Source organism: Gasterosteus aculeatus, chromosome X (assembly GCF_964276395.1).
Source record: "Gasterosteus aculeatus chromosome X, fGasAcu3.hap1.1, whole genome shotgun sequence".
NCBI classification, from domain to species: Eukaryota; Metazoa; Chordata; class Actinopteri; order Perciformes; family Gasterosteidae; genus Gasterosteus; species Gasterosteus aculeatus.
In genome coordinates this window covers 12,085,149-12,105,228 of record NC_135698.1, presented here as the reverse complement: position 1 = coordinate 12,105,228, position 20,080 = coordinate 12,085,149, and the positions used below count along the sequence as shown (strand labels likewise).

Here is a 20,080-nt window from a genome sequence, read left to right as displayed (position 1 = left end):
CGGAGGATTTGCCTGTGTGCTCCGGCACGGATAAACGCCTTCATGTGATATTAGCGCCATCGCAGAGCAGGCCGAGCGGCGGCTACTGACTAGAGGTACATCGCCTGTGCTTCCGTAGAGGTCACGGTATTGACGGAGACACCCTGCCTGTCAGATACACGCCAGCGGGCGACCTACTCCTACCCCCCACTTTTATTAAAAGGCCCAGAGGCAAGAGACCGACACCACACGCGGGGTTGAAAGTGATGCTGTTTAAAATTCAGTGTCACGTCAATCAATGTCTCAATGTGACAGTACCAATTCCAGCTTCCTTCGCTCAAACAGAGGGGAATGCTGCTCTAACAGCGGTTTGGCTACGAGTATGCGTTCAGGTACGTTAATATGTGCATGCTGCATTAATCCTTTTTCATGCAACTTCTGTAAGTACGCGGGAGTCAATATAGCTATTTCACAAGTGGCGTCGGCAAGTAGAGACACGTATTGAGCCAGAGCAAAGCCAAGCACCAGGGGTCTGATCCAGCGGCTTCTGCCTCGACTCTCCTGCTGGATCAGAAAACGTCCGGTTGCAGCAAAGTCACTTTCTCGCGTTTAACACTTAGGATTTAATCCAATAAACAAACCGTACGCGCACCCTGTAACTTCAACGTGATATCCCTCCAAAGCAGCTCTACTACTTCATCCTCTCATGTTGGACTGAGAGCAGACAAGAGTGACTCACCTCTCAGGATACAATAAGAGAGGATACGCCGGGGTCAGCCGCTCCACACGCTCAGTTCAACACATTGAAGTTTGTTACACAACAACAACAACACTGTAAGCTTTTCACCTTCTGTTTATTTTTATTACAGTTATTTTTTCATATCTTATGTCTCCATCTTACACAATGCACCTTTCTGTCTAGCAAATTAGTTACCCACTTCTTTTTTTTGTGTGGCTCAAATTTTTTATTTGGTTTTTCAACAGCTTAGCATTTCGGTTGTTCCACATAAAAAGAACTACACCTCCTTTAAAAGGTAAGCAGCCTGCATCACTGCATGAGTGATTAACTACAGTGTAATTTCCAAGTAACACCAAAAAACACCCATTATTTTCATTTAAACAACATCTGCACTTCATCTGTGCCGCCCCTATGATTATAGCGTACGCCCGTGGTGAAGTGTTGTTTAATATAATAGGCTACCACCCCTCTTCATTATCACCAGGATGCAGATCTTTCCAGGGGGACGGTGCTCATTTCAATACTGAAGATGACACCGCGTTAAGACAGTATGGGGCCTACAGACTACACAAACAAAAAGGCTTTTATTGGGCTAAGCTCCTTAAGCCAGGCTGCGTGCCCTCCCACTCAAGACCCTTCGGGGCCTTGGCTTCATGTGTGTGTACCTGTGTGAATCTACTAGACTAGAGGAATGTAATTAACCGGAGGTGACAGCCACAGACAGTGACAGACATACTGAAACCCGGCCAGTAGTAGAAGTAGCGCTGTGATTACCTTATCGATTGGATTCAACGAGCTACAGTCCACATCATTATGAAAGAGAATCCCTAGCACTGTCTCAAAGGTGTCTCTCCCCCCCCGCCTCCCCTTTCGGCGTAGCTGTCTCGTCGACAGTCGCCACTTAACTCAGACTGCGCCAAATCGAACGTGGCTATTTGACATTCTGTGAGGTTGCAACACAGATCCCCAGAGCTCAGTTCGGGGCCCCCCGTGAGCAGGAGGGGGGGGTCGTGGAGGTGTTCTCCAGCCTTGTCGAGGACAGCGCTGCAGGCTGCTGGACACATCTGGTGGAACTCAGGGGGACCAGTTCTCGTCACGCAGAGAGAACAGCAAAATACAGCACACCAAATAGGCTTGGTCGCTCAAGTTAATGCTTTGACATTGTCTCATGTAGAATAGCAAAGGCACGGAGAAGTCAAGCATCATCATCCTCTTTGAAGCAAGAACACTGCTTTTCTTAAATGCACTGATTCCAAAAAAAGCACCTGCACTGATTCTTCCACGTGTCAAACAGAAGGGGGGGGATGAGTGGAAAACCACTTTACGCACTGATAGGCTAAGCTAGCTGCTAGGCTAAACTAACTGCTAGGTTGCTTCCATCTCAACATCTTCCCACCACCTTGCCACCTTGCTGTTTGGCAACGGATTGGCTCGCTAATGAGTGCAATAAACAGTGGTCCTCTCTCAAATTCCCCCCCTACACTTGAGGAAGAATCAGGTATGAGAATTTTTTTTGGGAAACCTATCAAAGCAAAGAGTAAAAAAAAGATGGCTATCTTGGCCTAGACTACCCTCCCAAAATTATTTTCTAAAATAGAATTCGATGTGGTCGTTTGAAGGTTTCCCTAAATTGCTCAAAGCATGAAAGGCAGCCCGAGACCAAGCGCACACAGAAAAATGGGAACATAATCAAACGGTGCGCTATCATCCAGTCCCTTAAAATTACCGTTAGTCTTTTGGTGGCATCCACTTCAATCATGCCACGGAGGAGGTTCTGACAGTCTGGAGGGATGAAGTGTGGCATGTGAAAAACTCCCAACTTCACCTTCTCCAGCAGATTCCTCAGGTTGTCGTCATCAAACGGCAGTGCACCCTGGAGAGATGCATGAAAAGAACAGAGAAGTCAGAACAGGGGAAATAAATTGGGAAAGGGTGAAGATGTAGAAACTAAATTAGAGAAGAAAGTGTTTGCTCTAGTTTAGAGAGCTCGGTATTAGAACAGAAAATAAGCCTTCGCCCTTTGGGGCGAAGAAAAATAATGACTAACAAAGCTAAAACCACATTTGAAGCCTAAAACCTGCACAACTTAAAGGAAACGGTGCGCTTTCTCAACTTGTTCAGCCGTCCAATTAGTAGAGCATTCTTCCCTCAGCCGCGATGAAAAATGAATAATAAACAGCGGTAAGCTGAAAACCGGGCTTTTTCTAGTGATTACCCAGCTCTCCACTTTACCTCGTTCATTTAGCATTCTCTCATCGGAGTAATTTATCAGAGCGCGCCGACGCCTCACAGATGGGGCTGTTTGATGAATGACAACCTCCACCACAAGGCAAGACGGAGGGGGAGAGTAAGAGGAAAAGGGTAAGAATGATGGAAAGAAAGTCTGAAAAATGAAGAGAGGTGTAGAGAGATCCGGGTTTGGGGTGGAGGGGGGAGGCTTATGTAACGGATGATCTAAACGAAGCCTAACTGCTGGTGACTATGCGCGTCTCCCACAATCAGACAAATGGTTACCTCGCAGCTAGACGACAGGAAGAAACGGGAGGAAGACAAAATGAATCTGCAGCCAAACGGCGTTGGGTAAGGAGCCTTTGTTTAGAGCGAGAGAAGTGCGGTCTCAGTGGAGACAACAGTAAACACCACTGGGTTTCCACAACACAAGCGTGTCGGCAGACTGTCCTTAATACTCACAAACACACACACTTACAGATGAGACAGAAAGAAACTGAGTGAAAGAGGCAAAAAAGTAAAAACACACAGGGCCTTTGGCCAAAAGCCGCCCTGTCAGCGTAGATATTTATTTTGGTCGGTCTTCTTTCAGTTTTGTTGTTTGAATTATTTATGAAGCAGAAGTGTGTAGGAACTACAGTACAGCTGTTGATGAAACAAAGCTTCCGGGCTGCACGGCCGGGGAACCACAGGCATTATGTAGCTGGAGAATAGACCCCATTATGGATACAGCGTTGCATGTGGATAATGAATAAAGAAAGATGCCTCTATTCTCTGATATTCTGTTGCGCACGACTTTCAGCTTGAGGTGGTTCCTGAAACATTTTTCCAGTCCTTCTAAGCGATACGATTTGGAATTTAACTTCTTGAACTCTTGAGTTTCTGGTTGAGGCTCCCTGGTAGCTTCATGGTGTCGCTAATCTTCCTTTTCCATTACGGTGAGGTCAACCTCAAGTCAACGGGGTGCCAAGTTGGGAACGCGCTGTCAGCAGGCTCACTTACTCTCGGCCCACGATCCATTACGGCTGTTAGAAAGGCTGAGCACTCTGCTACAAAGGCGAGGCGACACTTCATGGGTCAATTTTGTTATGTCACTTTTCTTCGTGGAAGCTGTTTGTCAGTTGAATTCCCTCAATTAGTAGGGAACGAGCTGACACTCACCACCAACAGGGCAAAAAGAATGACCCCACAGCTCCAGACGTCTGCTTTCCTCCCGTCATACTTCTCCCCCTGCATAAGAGTGTATGTTAGCGGGATTAGGGCAGAGTGTTAATAAAATAATGCAATATGAAGCCAAAAACATTCTGTTTGATTGAAAAAGGACTCACCCTGATGACCTCTGGACAGGCGTAATGTGGAGATCTGTTGGGAAATTTACAAAAAAAGGGTAAAATAGATTAAATTGAGGAAATAACATCAAGGAAGAAAATAATCCAGGTTACTTTTCCATTTGTACGGCCGTACAGCAAAGTGCGTCATGGTTGTACAACCACAGCACAACAAATACTGATCTAGAGTTCTCTCTGGCACTCGGTGACCTAAATCCACCACACTAAACATAGTCATGCAGCGCCGCATAAAAAGACCAACGTAGGCAGAGCGTCCAGGATAGTTCAAGATGTGTTTCAGGAGCGTAGACGTCCTGAGGGTGTTCAGATGTCCTCCGAGCTCGCACACTCAAGGGCATCGTCTCCCGGCAGACAGTGAACAGACCCGCTAATCTTTACTGCACCTGGATGAGCTGCCAGTAAACCCAATGGCCAGATTGACACGTCAATATCACGTGACAATTCATGGAGCTACCTCGCAGCCGCTGCTTATGGGATGCTACGGAGTTGTCATTCTAAATATGCACACGGGTGCTTTTGCAGTTCTTTCACAGATTGACAAATCAGGCCCCTTGAAGCGAAAGGGAGCAGCTCATGATTAGCGTTTTATTTTGTTGCTCTGCGCCCTTTTTTTCGACATGCCCACATGTGACCGTACACGGAAAGCCAATCAGGCTCCCGTCGCCCGTTAAAACCTCGGCATGATGAACGGCCCCCCTCGTCTCCTTCTGCCACTCAGTCTAATCTAACGGCAGGATGCTCGGCTCTAATGAGAGACTATCTGAAGTCTGTAAACATGGCGCCCATTAGGTCTGTTGTCACCTTGTGTACTCATGAATACCGGCCCTGACGGCACGGCTTCCTCTAGCCGTCAAAATACCAGCCGATTACAAACACTGCCGCCATGTCAACGGAAACACGGTGAGCCTATGCTAATGCTGCACACCTGAGTGCAAGTGGCACAGTGCATTATGCAGATGAGGAAGGAAGGAAAGAGATATACATGAGATAAAAAAAAAATAGATCCTGCGACTTGCAGTATTTATTTGTGGCGAGTGCTTCTGCACACCAGCCACTGCTGGAACAAGCGTGAATATGAGCTAATTATCTGCAGGGGCTTTAGGTGGCAACGACAGGGTGAAGGTAGAGACGGTAAACAAGCATCTGAGCTGCATCCTAATTCGTCAATATAAGAACACGTTATCCGACCGGTCATATTAACAGCATGTGCTTTCGAAAACATGATCATCTCTCTTCTACTCTGACGAATTACATGGCCTACTTTCCATCAATCTGCACATTTGTCAGCTTTAGATCGAACTCCGGACTCTTTTAAACTACCGAAGTAATGCGTCACCCCTGAGTATTTAGGACCCCTTTCCTGTTTGACTTTACCAGCAATCAATGAACTTCTTAATTCGAGTTATATCATGTGGCCGCTCCCACTAAGAGTTCATTCAAAAAGAATATCCATTCAGGTTTCCCACAACGTGTTACGGCATACACAGAACACGGCCTCCTGTTTGCAGGGAAAGCATCAAAAGCTCTCTGAAAGATTCAGGCAGTATCGGCCAGCAATATTGTGGACACGCAGCTCCTTTTTTGTAAAAAAAAAATCTTTTCAAACCAAATTTGCGCGGCTCCTCACTGCGGACAAGATCATTTCCTTTGATCAATCAAAGCAAGCAAACTAAACAAGCAGCAAGCACCGATGAACCCGCAGCTGGGTCTCATTCAGACAGAGCGACAGAGTTTGAACCGGATCCGTATTTGTGCTCGTCAAGGCCTCTGCCCGTCGGTGCATGTGAATTTGCCTGCATGTATTCATCCATGTGCTCAGAAGTTCCCCTCTACTCTACCTGGACCGTGTTAGTCTCATCTTCACTCAGCTCCATTAACCGTGGAAAATGGAATACATTTGTGTCAAGACCACTGCATGGTGAGAGGGGGGGGGGGCAAGATAGATGTGTTTAATTAAAAACTGTCATATCTACACTTAGAGATGTGACAGTCAGAAGAGCATGAATAATCAATGACCACACATGCAGCGTATGACACGTTCCTGTGAATCAGGCAAGTCACACACAAACACACACACGTGTTTGTGTGTGTCGCATAACAGTGATGGAGCTGAGGGCGGAACGGAAACTGAACTTGTGTGTGTGTGTATGTGTGTGGTCTGCCTTCTACTTCACCTGCAGATGGCAGATGCAAAGTTGTCTCCGTTGGTCTGATCTCTACCGATGAGTCATGAGAGCTTTGGCACTGCGCTACTTGCTGGAAAGCATTATGCAACGTTTGTGCACGCACATGATTATATATCTGTGTGTGTGTGTGCGCATTATAGAAAGGGACAGAGAGACAAAAAAAAACAGCAGAGGACAAGGGGTCCGAAATGAGCTAAGCCTCAGCAGAGCTGTGTGCACATGCGTGTTTGTGGGATTGCGCGTGTGTGTGTGGTTTCAGTTCAGTTGTGGACGATTTGGAGGAATAATCCAGATGGGGACAGATGTCACGGGGCCTACCCATCTTCCCAGCCCTGCAAGCAGAGTCACGTGCAACCACAGAGAAAAAGAAAAAATCTACACTGGCCTCTCCATTCACAGCGTCCGTCACATGTTGTTCTCACTCAACTGACTTTTTAAATCTACAAATGGCACACATGAATATGTTTCCTTGGGTGGCTTCTAGTGAGGCGTTAGCTGTGCTAATGTGTTTGCAGAGAAATCCTTTTGTGCCAAAGTTAAATCTTCCCGTTCATCCATGATGTCTCCAAGCTTCAGGTTTGAATAAAAACTCTGAAATAGATCACAGCGTTTATAAGAGTTTGAAATTCACTTTTACTGCGGCGGGAATACGAGGCAGTGCTTTGGGGGTTTGATGGCCCTCGCCTGGTCGGGGCCGCCAGATCATAAAAAAACCCCCAAAAAACCCATCGTCAGATACGAGGAGACGGAGAGCGGTGATGTATGGCTGCGGCCATGGCTCTGTTCACAGCCCTGACAGGCGTCTCCTCAACAGACCAACGCCAGCTCAGAGACGGAGGAAAACACGGCGCCTCGCAGAGGGCTCGATAGCCCCACTCATCATTCTCCATCCTCCCCGTTGCATTCCGGCAAATCCACGTGCCCACCTACTTATAGAATACATTTTCGATTGCAGAGGATGCGAGCGAGACGTTGCGCCCGTACCACTTACCCGCAGCTGGTTTCCAGCAGACTGTCTCCGACCTGAAGGGAGGCCATGCCGAAGTCTGCTATCCTGATGTTGTTCTTTTCGTCGAGCAACAGGTTCTCAGGCTTCAGATCCCGGTGGCTGAGGGATAAGCGGGACAGAAACATAGCGCAGTTAATGAAACATGAAATTGCTCATTATAGGTTGCACAAACTAGGGCAGCAGAGGACCCCACGTGTTACACAGTCCATCAAACACCTGCGGATCCACACCGGTGCGCACGGCTGTGAACAACGCGGCATCTTGACATGACACCGGGCGCGCCCTCCACCTCCCGCCTGCACCCGGGCCCTTTGATCGCCTCAGCGCCCGGGCCGGTACGAGTTGTGACAGCCCCCTGCTGTGTCCTTTTCCTGTCTCGCTCCCTCTTCTCCCCCTCCTTCACCGCTCCCCCACCCACCACACTTTCATCTCCCAGAAAGCCACCAGCAAACTGGCTGAGCTAAGGGGAGTCCGCCTGCAGAGGTGGTGTCATTAGCTGCCGTTCGTTATCGCCAAGCACAGCGAGAGGGATACGATCCCGCGGACGGACTTATGTCCTTTAAGAGGACCGTTGAGAGGAAGATCTTCTCTCATATCACGTACCCTGCTGCGGTGTTGGAGGTTAAACACCTCCATTTTTGATCAGTGACCGTTCAAAAGCAGAGGAGCGCTTGTGTTGTATTGTGGGTTTAACACGTCGTCAGGGCTTGAGCGCTGTATCACGCCCCACCGAGCGTTTCTTGTGTTACCTGCCAAGGCCGAGGGAAGCACCGTGAACAGTGTCTTGGTCAGGTCGGTTACCTGATTCTAACCCGATCCAACGTGCTTTCAACTTACACGCCACGGAACTGAAGGCAGAAAGACACACAGACAAGCAGCAACTAAAGGAGGCTGCTTGTCTGCAACTCAGCGTCTAGTGACATCGAGACCTCATCAATGCTGCAAAGGATTACAAATAATCCTTGTATTCACCAGTTTGTCCAATTCATCTGAGCCTCTGAAAATGGGGACGACTGTGTAAACACGGCTATAATTCCTACAATAGTTAAGTGTTTTTCCTATATTCATTGAATTAAATGAATCGTCCAAATACTCACGGTCCCGACTGCTTTTCCTAATCTGGGGAAGAGTCACAAAGCCGCGGGACTGTCAGCACGTCACAAACTCAACTTTTGTTCTTACTTTGCTTTAGACTAATGATGGAAAGAGGAGAGGAACAATGGCCAGACACTCCTGCCTATGAAGAGTGCCTCATCAAAACGGATGTTTAACCTTCGACGACATCAGCAGCCGTACGGCTCGCTTGCGGTCCCGAGGGATAAGCTGTCAGCTGGTTTGCCATCACGCTGGCGGTGTAAAACACAGATTGCATCCAAAACAGTTCTCCCCGGGCTAAAAACCTCTATCAAGTCACACAACCATCATTTGCAAGTGACGTCAAGCGGCTTGGGAGTTCGTCTTTCCGCTAATCCTGCTGATCCGGAATCACAGAACCACAGCGCCAGAGTCACAAATATCTAAGTATTCTTTAACTTTCAGCCTCTGATATGAAAGGCTCATAAACATGACATTGTGTAATCAGAGGCCTGTGACATGTGAAACACAAAGAGCCACCAAGAGACTGACCCACAAAAGAAAGAAGGCTACGGCGTATTTATCCACCGACAGCATCGAGGCGACAAATTGCATCTGGATGTTTTATTGGTTGTCAGGATTCTGGTTTCCATAATAGAACATTAAACTGCCTCTGTGACACATTAGGCTGCACTTTGAAACCGTAATCTTGCACACACAGCAGGCCTTGAAGCGGAGATATCTCTGCGTCGCCCTCATACGTCACCCAGGAGGAGACGCCGTTAAACACATCCAACAGCTGCAACGAGCTTGAATGTAACTCTAGTTTTTCTTTTCCCAGAAATGTGGAAGCTGTGAACCACAAGCAAGTCTCTGAGGAGTGCTTTCCTTTTTTTTTCTTTTACTCCAAAGGTCATGGATGAATTGATGTTTTGTGTCAAGGTGATTTGTCAATGGGAATTAAACATTATAAATGTTAGTGACAGGCTCAACCGATATAACACATAAATTTAAAAAAACGTACAATGCCATTAAGTGTAATTTACAGGGCAACACGTGCGTGTCTACGTGCTGTCTTAACAGGGTTTGCACCCCACGGGGCCGTTATACATGATTCTTGCAATTTAACAACACGCTCCTAATTGCCTGTGATCGCGCGGATATATTCTTTTACAGAAAGTTGGATTGGGTCGGTCATCTTTCTGGGGCTCACGTCCCTTCAACATCACAGACATTTGTATTGTGAGGAGCAGTTTTGTAACAACGTTCTCAAGCCCAAGGAAAATCTACTTTTCCTGTAGTGACACATTTGACATTCGCCACGTTTAATAATGTCAATTTCACATGCTGACAGTTTGTTCTTAAGTGACAAAGTTGAAGTCTTTTCTCAAGTTTCATCATTTGCATTTAAAATGGATTAGAATTGAAAGGAAGTCACACAAGATTGTATTTTACACAGAAGGTTTGCCACTTCGGTGATCTATTCCAACGGCAATCAGAGCGACACTGGGGAAGCGATGCATTGTTGCGTCTAATGCAGTGACAAAAAGCGGGATGACAATGATGGCTGGTTTTGTAATAAATAAACTGTCAGAAAATGATTGCTATTAAAAGACCCATAGAAACATCAGGCTTCCAATACAGATATGTGGGTGCAGATGTTAAAATGGTCCACTGTGCTTGTCCAAAATTAGATGAGTGAATATCATTACCAAAAGCAAAACTGGTTATTTTATTTCACCTTATTCCCCACATAATTTACTTTCTCGCTACAATCCTCCTTGTGACCACAAGAAAATTTGCTGCTGTGTTGTACACTTTTATTTTCTGAGCTTCATTTCATTCGCTTTTAGAATTAAAAATGAACCTCTCTGACTAACTTACAGTACAACGATTGATTAGTGTGCATTGTCCCTGCAAAATAAATGAATAAAAAAATCATATACCAACTCACTTCTTTACGTTTCCCCTATTATTATCCATACGTGTTTTACCCATTGCCTCTAATAACCAACTTCCCTCCTTTCACCCAGTTACACCTCAACTCTTGCATAAGGCCATCACTATCTTCACCGGAGAGTAGAAACATCAGAAGATTTTACAAGACAAGGGGGGAAAAGAGAAATATAGAAAAGGTTTTCCATTCTGTGTTGTTAGCGGCCATCAGGCGTAACGATGATAAGTACAGGCTTTCTGCACAGAGTCAGGCTGTCATCTGAGGGAAACTCTCCTAAAAATCAACGAAACAGACGAAAAAACGGCACAAGGTCCTCGGCTGCTGTCGATAGAGGAATGGACGCTGAGAGGATGGAGGCGAACATGATCTGATTTACCAACTTTTCCATCAATGCCAAGTGTAAAAAATGTCCAGACAACATTTAAACTTTCATTCTGACCGTTTAGAAGGATAAAACACCCAGAGAAAGGGAATGAGGCGGTGGCACACAGCTTGAGGTCCAGCAGGTCTGGACTCTGCGCCACGGTTTCTGCTGATGTTCCAACATGCTTTTGGTTGTTTTACCAATATGGAAATGTGGATCAATGCCAAGAGAAAAGATCTGGAGTTGACACTTATTGTATTTACTAGTTTTGTTAAAAATAACACATCTATCTATCTATATCTATATATATATATAAATATATATCCCTAAATGTTCTAATCTGTTCTTTTAAGTATACTACTTCAATTGTGTGGAGCTATGAGAAAGTGAGGCTCTGGACTGATGCCCTCAAGACCCTTGGAAGAGAAAAATAAAGCATCCAATGACGGAGGGAGAATGTGGAGGAAACATAATGCAAATGTGGATGACGTGCAAATCATCTTCTCATATGTTAATATGTTTCTACCTGGCTAACAACACAAGAACAACACACTCTTCATACATCCTTCGGTGTCTCTGTTGGGTCAGACTGCCACATTGGCTTTTCTGGAAGATGTCTACCGTGCAGCGGATGTGCACTCGGCTGAATGTCAAAACTGACGAGATGCATTCAAAGCGGTTTTGGAGATTCCTCCTCAGGTAAACATGGAAACTATTTATCTCCAATATCAGCATCTATCTTCCGGGAATCCACTTCGGTACGAGCAACGTTTGAACCCAAAGCAGCTCTCGGAGTTCTGTTCTGTGGCTGGCTGACCCTGACCTTTGACATCCCATGGATGAATGACATATCATCATGTGGGTTGTGCTCTCAAATCGAGCTCGCCCTGTATGTGAGTCATACATTGCAAATCTCACGTTGGAATTAGCTTTACTAATGACGCCCAAACACAGAAAGAAAGGCATCTCTTTGTAAAGTGGAAAGAGACACTACCTCGGTATGACTACATCCTACTGACAAAGCCTTTCCCAGGTCTGTTTTTTTACCATAAGCTATCTTTGCCTCATCTCCCTCGTCAGTTATCCCTGTGTGCGTCACTCCCCCCCACCGCCCCCCTTTCTCTTCCTCTGCGTAAAAGGAATATAGAAATCAGGTAGTGGAAACACTGAGTCATAAACAACCCTCTGCGCTTTCATATCGTTGCTTGCACCCATCCGGCTCAAGAGAGATGTTTGGGGAAAGGACGTGAGCGGAGGCGCGAGGCAGGGAGGCGAGGTGAAAGAGGGAGGTGTGAGGAAGAGGAGGGTTAAGAAGCACGTCTTCTTGTGAGTGGAGGGGGGGGGGGGGGGGGGGGGCGCTCTAAAATAATCCCCTCCCTCCCGATACATTTACATGGCTTTGTTTTGTACGCGTGTTAGTGAAGGGATTTGGGGAAGCGAAGACAGGAGAGAAAGAAGCAAAGCAAATGAGGAAGAGAGAGATGCATCTCGCAAGTGCATGTTACCACAAAAGAGCGATAATCTATATCTATGCATGCACTTCATTTTATTCCCAGATGCTTTCTCTTCATTGGCCTAATTGGTTCTTCTCACACGTTGGACCGTTTTGTTCCATTTCCAGTAAAAGTTATAAATGGAATCCAAGGAATCACAAAGGAATCCTGACACAAGGGTGTCACCACATTGTTTATTATTAAACAACCGCGACCATAATCTAATTGCTCATTCTGAATAAAAGTACAATGCATATCTGATCACAAAATTCAACCGTACCTAATCATTCCATGACTAACCTGTTTAATTCTTTCTTTATAATTGCCGTGCAACATTATGTAAATCTGTCTCGCAGGCATTGAGTACTCTACACTCGGGAATAGTTGCTTTTTATTTACCAGATTCCAGTCGCCAGTAGGAGGATATTCGGGGAACTTTCAAAATATCCTAAACTATGCCGAGACAAGGAAAAGAAAGTCTCTCTAGCTCTGTCCAGCACACAGTTATGATGCACTCGCATTCATTAAAGTCATGAGTCAAATGACCAAAACCACTCTAATTTCAGGGTTGTATCGTACTATAACTAATTATGTTTTTAATCTGAGGCCTCTGCCTGTGAATGTGATTCATAATATGCGAAACCACCATTTTATAATTTAAAGTGATCTGAATTGCAATTGAAGTGGCGTCCTCGATCTGATCTCTACTCGCTGCCAAATTAAGAGCAAAGGCCTACAGACTCTGTGGAGGAAAATTAACTTGCATTCTCTGCTTTAGGATCACAAATGGATCCAAGAAAAACACACACACACACACACACACGCGCGCAAATGAGCGCTCTAAATCAGCTCCCGCTGACATGTTTGACTTCTGCAGTATATATGATTGCCTAAAAGTTAAATTACCCCCTGAAGCCAAACACATTGAATCCCATTAGTAACAACGTGGAAGCACATTTGAACAAACACAGTGACTCAACACTGAAGAAAGAAGAAAAGCCATTGTCTGCTAACAAAAGGTTCCAAAATCGATGCCTGAGCCCTACGAGTGGAACCTCCTCTATCGATCTGCTACAAACCAAACGGTATATATGTTTTGTGTATGTATGTATTAGCACACATGAGGCGATATGAGTCTGCGCATTTGACTCTTTGTATTTGGATGTCACAATAGAAACTTTACGAAAGATTTAAAAAAAAAACTTTCGTAATGAGCAATATCCCGTTTTCTCAGTTCTGTAATCTCCATTTCGAACCATTGGTTTGAAAATGCACAAGTGCTCAAAGATATGAATAAAATGATTGAAATAGTAGATTAACTCCGGCAACAATCGGTGTCTTTTTAGAATTCATTATTTGTGAACTTGCTATTTGTTTAATGTTGTATGACAACCAAATTGACGTTGTCACGTCTGTTGGCTGTGCTGGTTTACGGGGGATCTGTCTTTTTAAATGCATATGATCGTTGTATGAAGACAATGATTTTCATTGTTCAAACCCAAATCCTGCAGATATGTATGTGAATCATGTCTAAAACAGCACGGTAAACTCTGCAGTCCACTTTATTGTGATTCTTATTTCTACGTCATGCATGCTTCCAGCAGCTGGTAAACGCAGATTTTTGCATTTCACTTACCATATGGAATGACTGTGGCAAAAATCCAGGGCAGACATGATTTGTCTGAAGAATTTCCTGGCCTCTTTAGGTGTTAACCTGCCTTTCTTCACCAAGTAATCAAACAGCTCACCTCCAGACACATGTTCTAGCACAAGGTACCTGAGAAATAGACAGAGGGAAAATGGAAAAATTAGCCCGAGTAATACACAAAGGAGTAGAACGGCATAAAAAAAAAAGCACATGTATGAAATAAAGATCTCAGTTGCGGGGACAGGAACAACCGTTTTATCTACAGAGCCCCGTAAAAGGTCACTGAAGAAACATCGACGTTCCTGACCTCAGCGGTCTGCTTTACACAAATCTCCCCAAAGTCATATCCTGTTTAAAGTTTATTTTTCATTGTGTCGTCATTAAGCTTTCCCCACAGTCAGAGTAAAGCATATCCATAATGTTTCACAAATATGTGAAGGGTTTTGATATAATATACTCGGAGGGATGATATATGTGCATAAAGCTCTTACGGTATTTAGAAGCTGCTTCCCTTACAATTTTGGTTTTAGCAATCTTTTAATCAAGAAAAAAACAGATTGATGCAAAGATATTGGAGGAAACATACTAAGTTCTTTCTTCTTTCATGGTCCTCTAACATGAGCAGACATACAAACGCAAGGGTCCATGCTGTAACCTTTGAGCCTGTGTGGGTGGGCTTGTTCTGAGACTTCAAGGGGACAAGGAGAGGATTAATCTCACCCGTCCAGACCTTAAAGCCTCATCTGTGGGCAGAAGCCAGCGCTACTCAGACAGGGGATGAAATACACTATTTCTGCTCTCCCTCCCTCAGGAGATGTGTCTTCATTCACCAAATGCTTTGTTTGGTTATTTATTATAGATGTTGCACTTTACCAGCCAGTTTACTCTTCATCATTAGCACTTATGAGGCTGGTATGGTCTGATAAGACATTTGAACCAATTAAATGATAGGAATTGTAGAATACAGTGTGTGTGTGTGTGTGTGTGTGTGTGTGTGTGTGTGTGTGTGTGTGTGTGTAGCTTTACTAAGACAGGTCAGGATATCGCTCATGCTTATGCTACACAGATTATAACAAATCGTTTTCTGTATCTGTTTTGTCTAAAGTACTCAAAGAGTATGAGAGTGCAATATTAAATCATAGGTGTACCATTGAAACTTAAACGCTATATACTTTCCTCTTACATTGTGGTACAATAAACAACACTTTACTGTATCTAACACAATAACAAGCAGTGCCGAGATGTAGTGAATATCAGACTTTTGGCCACACTGCTTTCCAATGGAAATAAATCAGCCTATAGCAGCGCTATTACAAATCTAGTGTACTTGCATGCGTTATGGTCTCTATTCAGCATTTCTTTGTGACCATTTTTTATTCTCAAAGACATAACAACGTAGCAACATTATGATTTGATCATTCGTTCATTTCAAGCAAACGCTTTCCACTTCTCGCCACCTCTTGCACGCACACACCCTAAAACAGCTCGCAGTGGGATCTGTGCCAGCACCATAATACATCTCAACAGCTTGGGGACCGCCAGCTCAAAAACACGCATTTTATCTTTAACGTCAATTGGCTTTCAAGTGTAGATATCAGAATAACAATCAAAACAACTTTAATTTCAAACCTGCATCGCTGAGTTACATCGTACTGCGTTAAAAGTGTTGAGTGTACTCAAGTCACTGGTGATTCAAGCCTCTGACTTTAGTCACATGTCAAAAGTGATGACGCAAATGGCACAAAATATGATTCTATTAATCCAATTATGCGATGAATCACAACATTACACTATTCCTTTAAAGTCAAAGGATGACATGTACAGTGACGCATGTCCAATCCCATTTGGCCTGTGAGCTCATGATGAGAACTAATTGGATTCAGTTGACCAACGATCCTGCGTGGAGCAAGAGGGCGACTATGAGCCACTGATGGGCTTGTCACTCACCACTGTTGAAGTTCACTAATACGCGTGGCTTTGCGCGAGCTGTCCATGTTTCTTAACGCCATGGCGTCGCCTCGGATAAGCGCGTCATGGCGTTTTATAGGGAGACTTTCTCTCCATATAAGCGGACCACCAGAGTCCTAGTGCAAAATTAAACGCTTTGTGTCAACACTGAATGGAGTATCCGCCCCTGCGAGGCTATGACCTTTGCCCTCGAATCGTGATACATGACAAAAAAAACAATGTGGGACATCTGAAAGAGCACTTGACAATAATGAAATTTCCATCCACATACAAACAATCATTTAAAGTGTGCACACTTTAAACTGGTACACAATCCATTGGTGATACTTACAAGTATTTTTTATTTTCGTAGACGTCATGTAGCTTTAAAACGTGCGGGTGTTCTATTAGCTTCAGGATAGCTATTTCGCGCTCCACCTGCATGACACAGAGAAAGAGGAAAAGAGAGGGGGATGAAAAGAGATAGGATTAGCAGTTAACCAATTGTCCCAATCTGTACCCCTAAAATCCAACTTTCCTCTCACTTCTGCCTAAACTGAAATGCACTTGGGACAGACCCTGAAAGGAATAAGCAAACCAACGAAAGGAGCTGACTGGCAGTTTTCTACCGACTTAAAGGACAGAAGATAAACTTTGACCACACTGGTTGGCATCCAGGCGAGGACTGCTATCTCAGCCGGAAAATGTAGTTTGCTTCAAAAGCTGCAGGAAAAAACGCATGTTTGTGTGCGTTATCGTAATGTCAAGAGCGCCCCGTCCTCTCTCTCACAAAACAAGTCGAGCTGAATGCTTTGCAATCACATTTCCAGTGGTTTTCTTCAGGTGAACATAAATCAGATTGGTTTAACAAGAAGCATGAAGCAGCGTAACCTGTCAGAGACAGACATTCATGTCCATGGAGAGCACCAGCTTGAGGATGAATTGGGGTCAAAGTGTCCACTTAGCTACATCAGCGTCTCCCAGAAGAAGAAGAACACAGTATATGAACACAACGCTGTGCTCAACCGGATGGACGAGTCCACACAAGTTCCTAAATTCGGGTTGTTGTTTTTTTTTCCGCTTACACAGCAGCTGAGAGACATTCACAGTGCACCGGCGAGAGCTGTATTCCACCAAAAATCATGCAGATCAGTTTGGATTTGTGTCAGCGTCTTCACAGAGCTGCAGTCAGCGTGTTGAGCTCTAAAAAAAAATAAGCACACAACCGACTTCGACAGAAGCCAACGGTAATCTTCGGCCTCCCCCCCCGTGCTGCACCCTGAGCTCTGCTCGGGGGGTTATCTTCTCATCCTTCTTCTCCACCTCCTCTGCGGTCCATCCTCTCCACCACCCTCTGTGTGTCTACGGCCTCGACTGACAATGATGGCGATTAAAGGACGGCGTGAGTTAAAGGCTCCCGTGCCTCGTCTCATCAAAGTCAATTTCACTTTGTCACTTTTTTCCGTGACAGCCTTCGAGCCGCTTCAATCTCAGACCGGCGCTTAACTTTACGGACACTCATACGGAACGGAAGTAAAACCTTCCAACTGTTTCTGTTGAAACTGCCACAAAGTTTAGAAGAGCTTCCATCGGTGATTAGTCTACTACAGCTCAGGTATTCTACCTCTGCCCAAATAGCAGCATCCCTACTCTTCATCGGGTGTGTGATAAAGGTCACGGGCCTTTCAGCTGGGCGCGCTGCTCGCCTGGAAAAGGGTGAGGTGCTAAATGCGTAACAGGCATTAGCGTGGAGCAACAGTGGGAATAACGGCTAGGCTAATCAGGGCTAATCCAGAGACTAATGAGCGCTATCAGCAGCAGCAGCGCGCCGCCACTTTCTCACCCGAGGCGAAGGTGGGTTGTTAGGAAAGAGCCCTCGGTGGATAGCTGGCGAGCCGGCGGCAGGGATCCCTGCAGAGAGACTAATGCTACGCAGGACGCCGGGAGAGATGAGCCTGTCGAAAATGCTACAGAGCCAGCAGCTGGCTTCTTAAGCTTCCTCTAAGCGCCTCCTTTTAGTTAATTGAAATAAGAGAAATGAGGCTCAATGTGAAGACTTAACTGTACAACTCACTGCTTATTGCGAGATTAGCTTATGATTAACACATTCGTGTAAATCGGTGGAGCGACCTTAGTGCTACGGTTTCATTAAATGACAATTGTACATACACCAACCACAAAATCTTTATATATACACACTCGCAGTTACCAACCGTTTGCTCAATTATCCGAGCCGCAAACTCGCACATCCTACACGTCATGCTAGAGTACATGCCAGGTGGTCATCTGCGTTCTTGGCTTCTTTTACATGGCTTCACGCTCCCTCATTAAGTTTCACATCTGTGAGCGTGGACAGCTTTCCCCACGTCTCTCCGTGGCACTTCATTAAGCCTTTATTAGCAGCCGCTTGGACACCTTTCACCGAGACGCGCAAGCACATGGACAGATGGACGGCTGGTTTGATGAACACACACCGGCGCTTCTCATCTTTCTTGTGTTCTTTGTGGGTTCAGTAGTTCGATATAATGCCAATTTGCTCTTCTTTTTGTTGTTCTTTAAGAGGGAGAAGAGGTAAAAAAAGAAGGAAAAAAAAAACACCTAATCAAAAATCAGAGGAAAGCAAAACTGCGAGGACTGACACTAACCCAAATTAGCTATTTGACGGGGAGATAATTTGTTTTGTAAAGTACATGGTTTGTGGAGTCGACATCATTAGCGGGAGATCGCTGAACAGGAGACTATTAGTGGGCGGACTGATTGGCAACACTTCCAGTGTCATATCCTGCCATACCACATAGATCAATATGTCAGACAATTGGTCGTTTCTGTTAAGGCTAAACTAAAAAGCAATGTCTAACCCAGGCTCTAAAAAAACGGCACTGTTTTCCTAAATAATTAAAGCTAGAGTAGCACTCTCTTCACCCTGGAATTTAATTTTGATGTTGTGTTACGCCTGATGTGATTCATTTCATTGTAATTATGGTGCAATTTGTAGGTGCGGATGGTAGTTCATAATAGAAAAAAGAAACAATGTGTGACTGAGGGACGGCACACTTCAAATTGAAAGGATTGTGGCCGGTTTAGTATAGCTGCATCAACTTGTTATTGATTGTTTAAATTACAGCCCTGGATCCGAATGGCTCCATGGACCAGCAAAGCAATGATTGCCGACCTCAATAGTTTCATTGCTGTGGCTTAGAATCCAGTGGCAGAGGACAGAAGATTGCAGACAGGCAGACATGCAGCAACAATGACAACGAGGCAAAGAGATTAGATTCACGTCACACATGTCACAGAGCAATCGAACACAAAAGAAACCATCCCAAGTGGGGGGGAAAATATTGGATCACAGGCTCTTGTCATCTCTCCCTCTCCACTTATTGCATCTCGCTGCCTTTCGGTCTCACGTACACAGACGTGAAAACACAGACATTTCCGTCACGTCCCCCGAGGCGGGCGAGGTGAACGGTCCCTTGGTACTGAGATCTGACGATCAAAGTCAAGCGGGCAGCCATGTGTGTCAAAAGCGTGGGTGGCTGTGCTAACATAGGAGCTAGCGTGCATGCAAGAGCTGCTGGGTGGATGGAAAAATAAGAGACACGGAGGAAAGATGAGTTGATGTAAGCGGGATGGAGAAAAAGCCATGCAATTATCTGCAAATGGAGATGACTCAAATACACGTAAAAGGCACAGAGAGAAAGAACAAGGTGGCAGTGCCAGGTTGTATACCCCTGAGTCTTGCAGCCTCTTTTGTTGCTAATTAAAACAACATGAGGAAAGGATAACCTTTTTAGCAGCGCCTCACAGCACACGGAGAGTGAAATAATAACAGGTAAGTCAATGACTAGGAAGGAAGGCAGGAATATGAGGCGATAAAAGCACGTGACGATCAAGCAAAGGATATTACAAAATATCTGTAGCAGTTGAAATTATATATTTTTACCGTAGTGCCAGTTTAAAAAACTCCACACACAGTGAATCGCAGTATTTTCCTTTAGTGCATGTTACTGAATAATAGTTTCATGACTCATCTCGGTTATCATTACTTAATTGTATATTATTTTCCATCGTTAATTAAATCCCTTTTGATTGATTTTACCTATACT

The 20,080-nt window shown here is 44.9% G+C and overlaps 1 protein-coding gene across 6 annotated transcripts in view; it reads right to left on the bottom strand.

The window, feature by feature from the left end:
• Positions 1-20,080, bottom strand: part of LOC120809192 (serine/threonine-protein kinase BRSK2-like) — a 126,203-nt gene that overhangs the window by 20,568 nt on the left and 85,555 nt on the right. For all 6 annotated transcript variants that reach the window (XM_078082763.1, XM_078082764.1, XM_078082761.1 and 3 more), the window contains exons 3-8: positions 16,327-16,412; positions 14,016-14,156; positions 7,474-7,590; positions 4,276-4,309; positions 4,109-4,177; positions 2,445-2,591 (exon numbers count right to left, since the gene is read on the bottom strand). In XM_078082763.1, the coding sequence (XP_077938889.1) occupies positions 2,445-2,591; positions 4,109-4,177; positions 4,276-4,309; positions 7,474-7,590; positions 14,016-14,156; positions 16,327-16,412 (594 nt within the window). The remainder of the gene's footprint in view (positions 1-2,444; positions 2,592-4,108; positions 4,178-4,275; positions 4,310-7,473; positions 7,591-14,015; positions 14,157-16,326; positions 16,413-20,080) is intronic.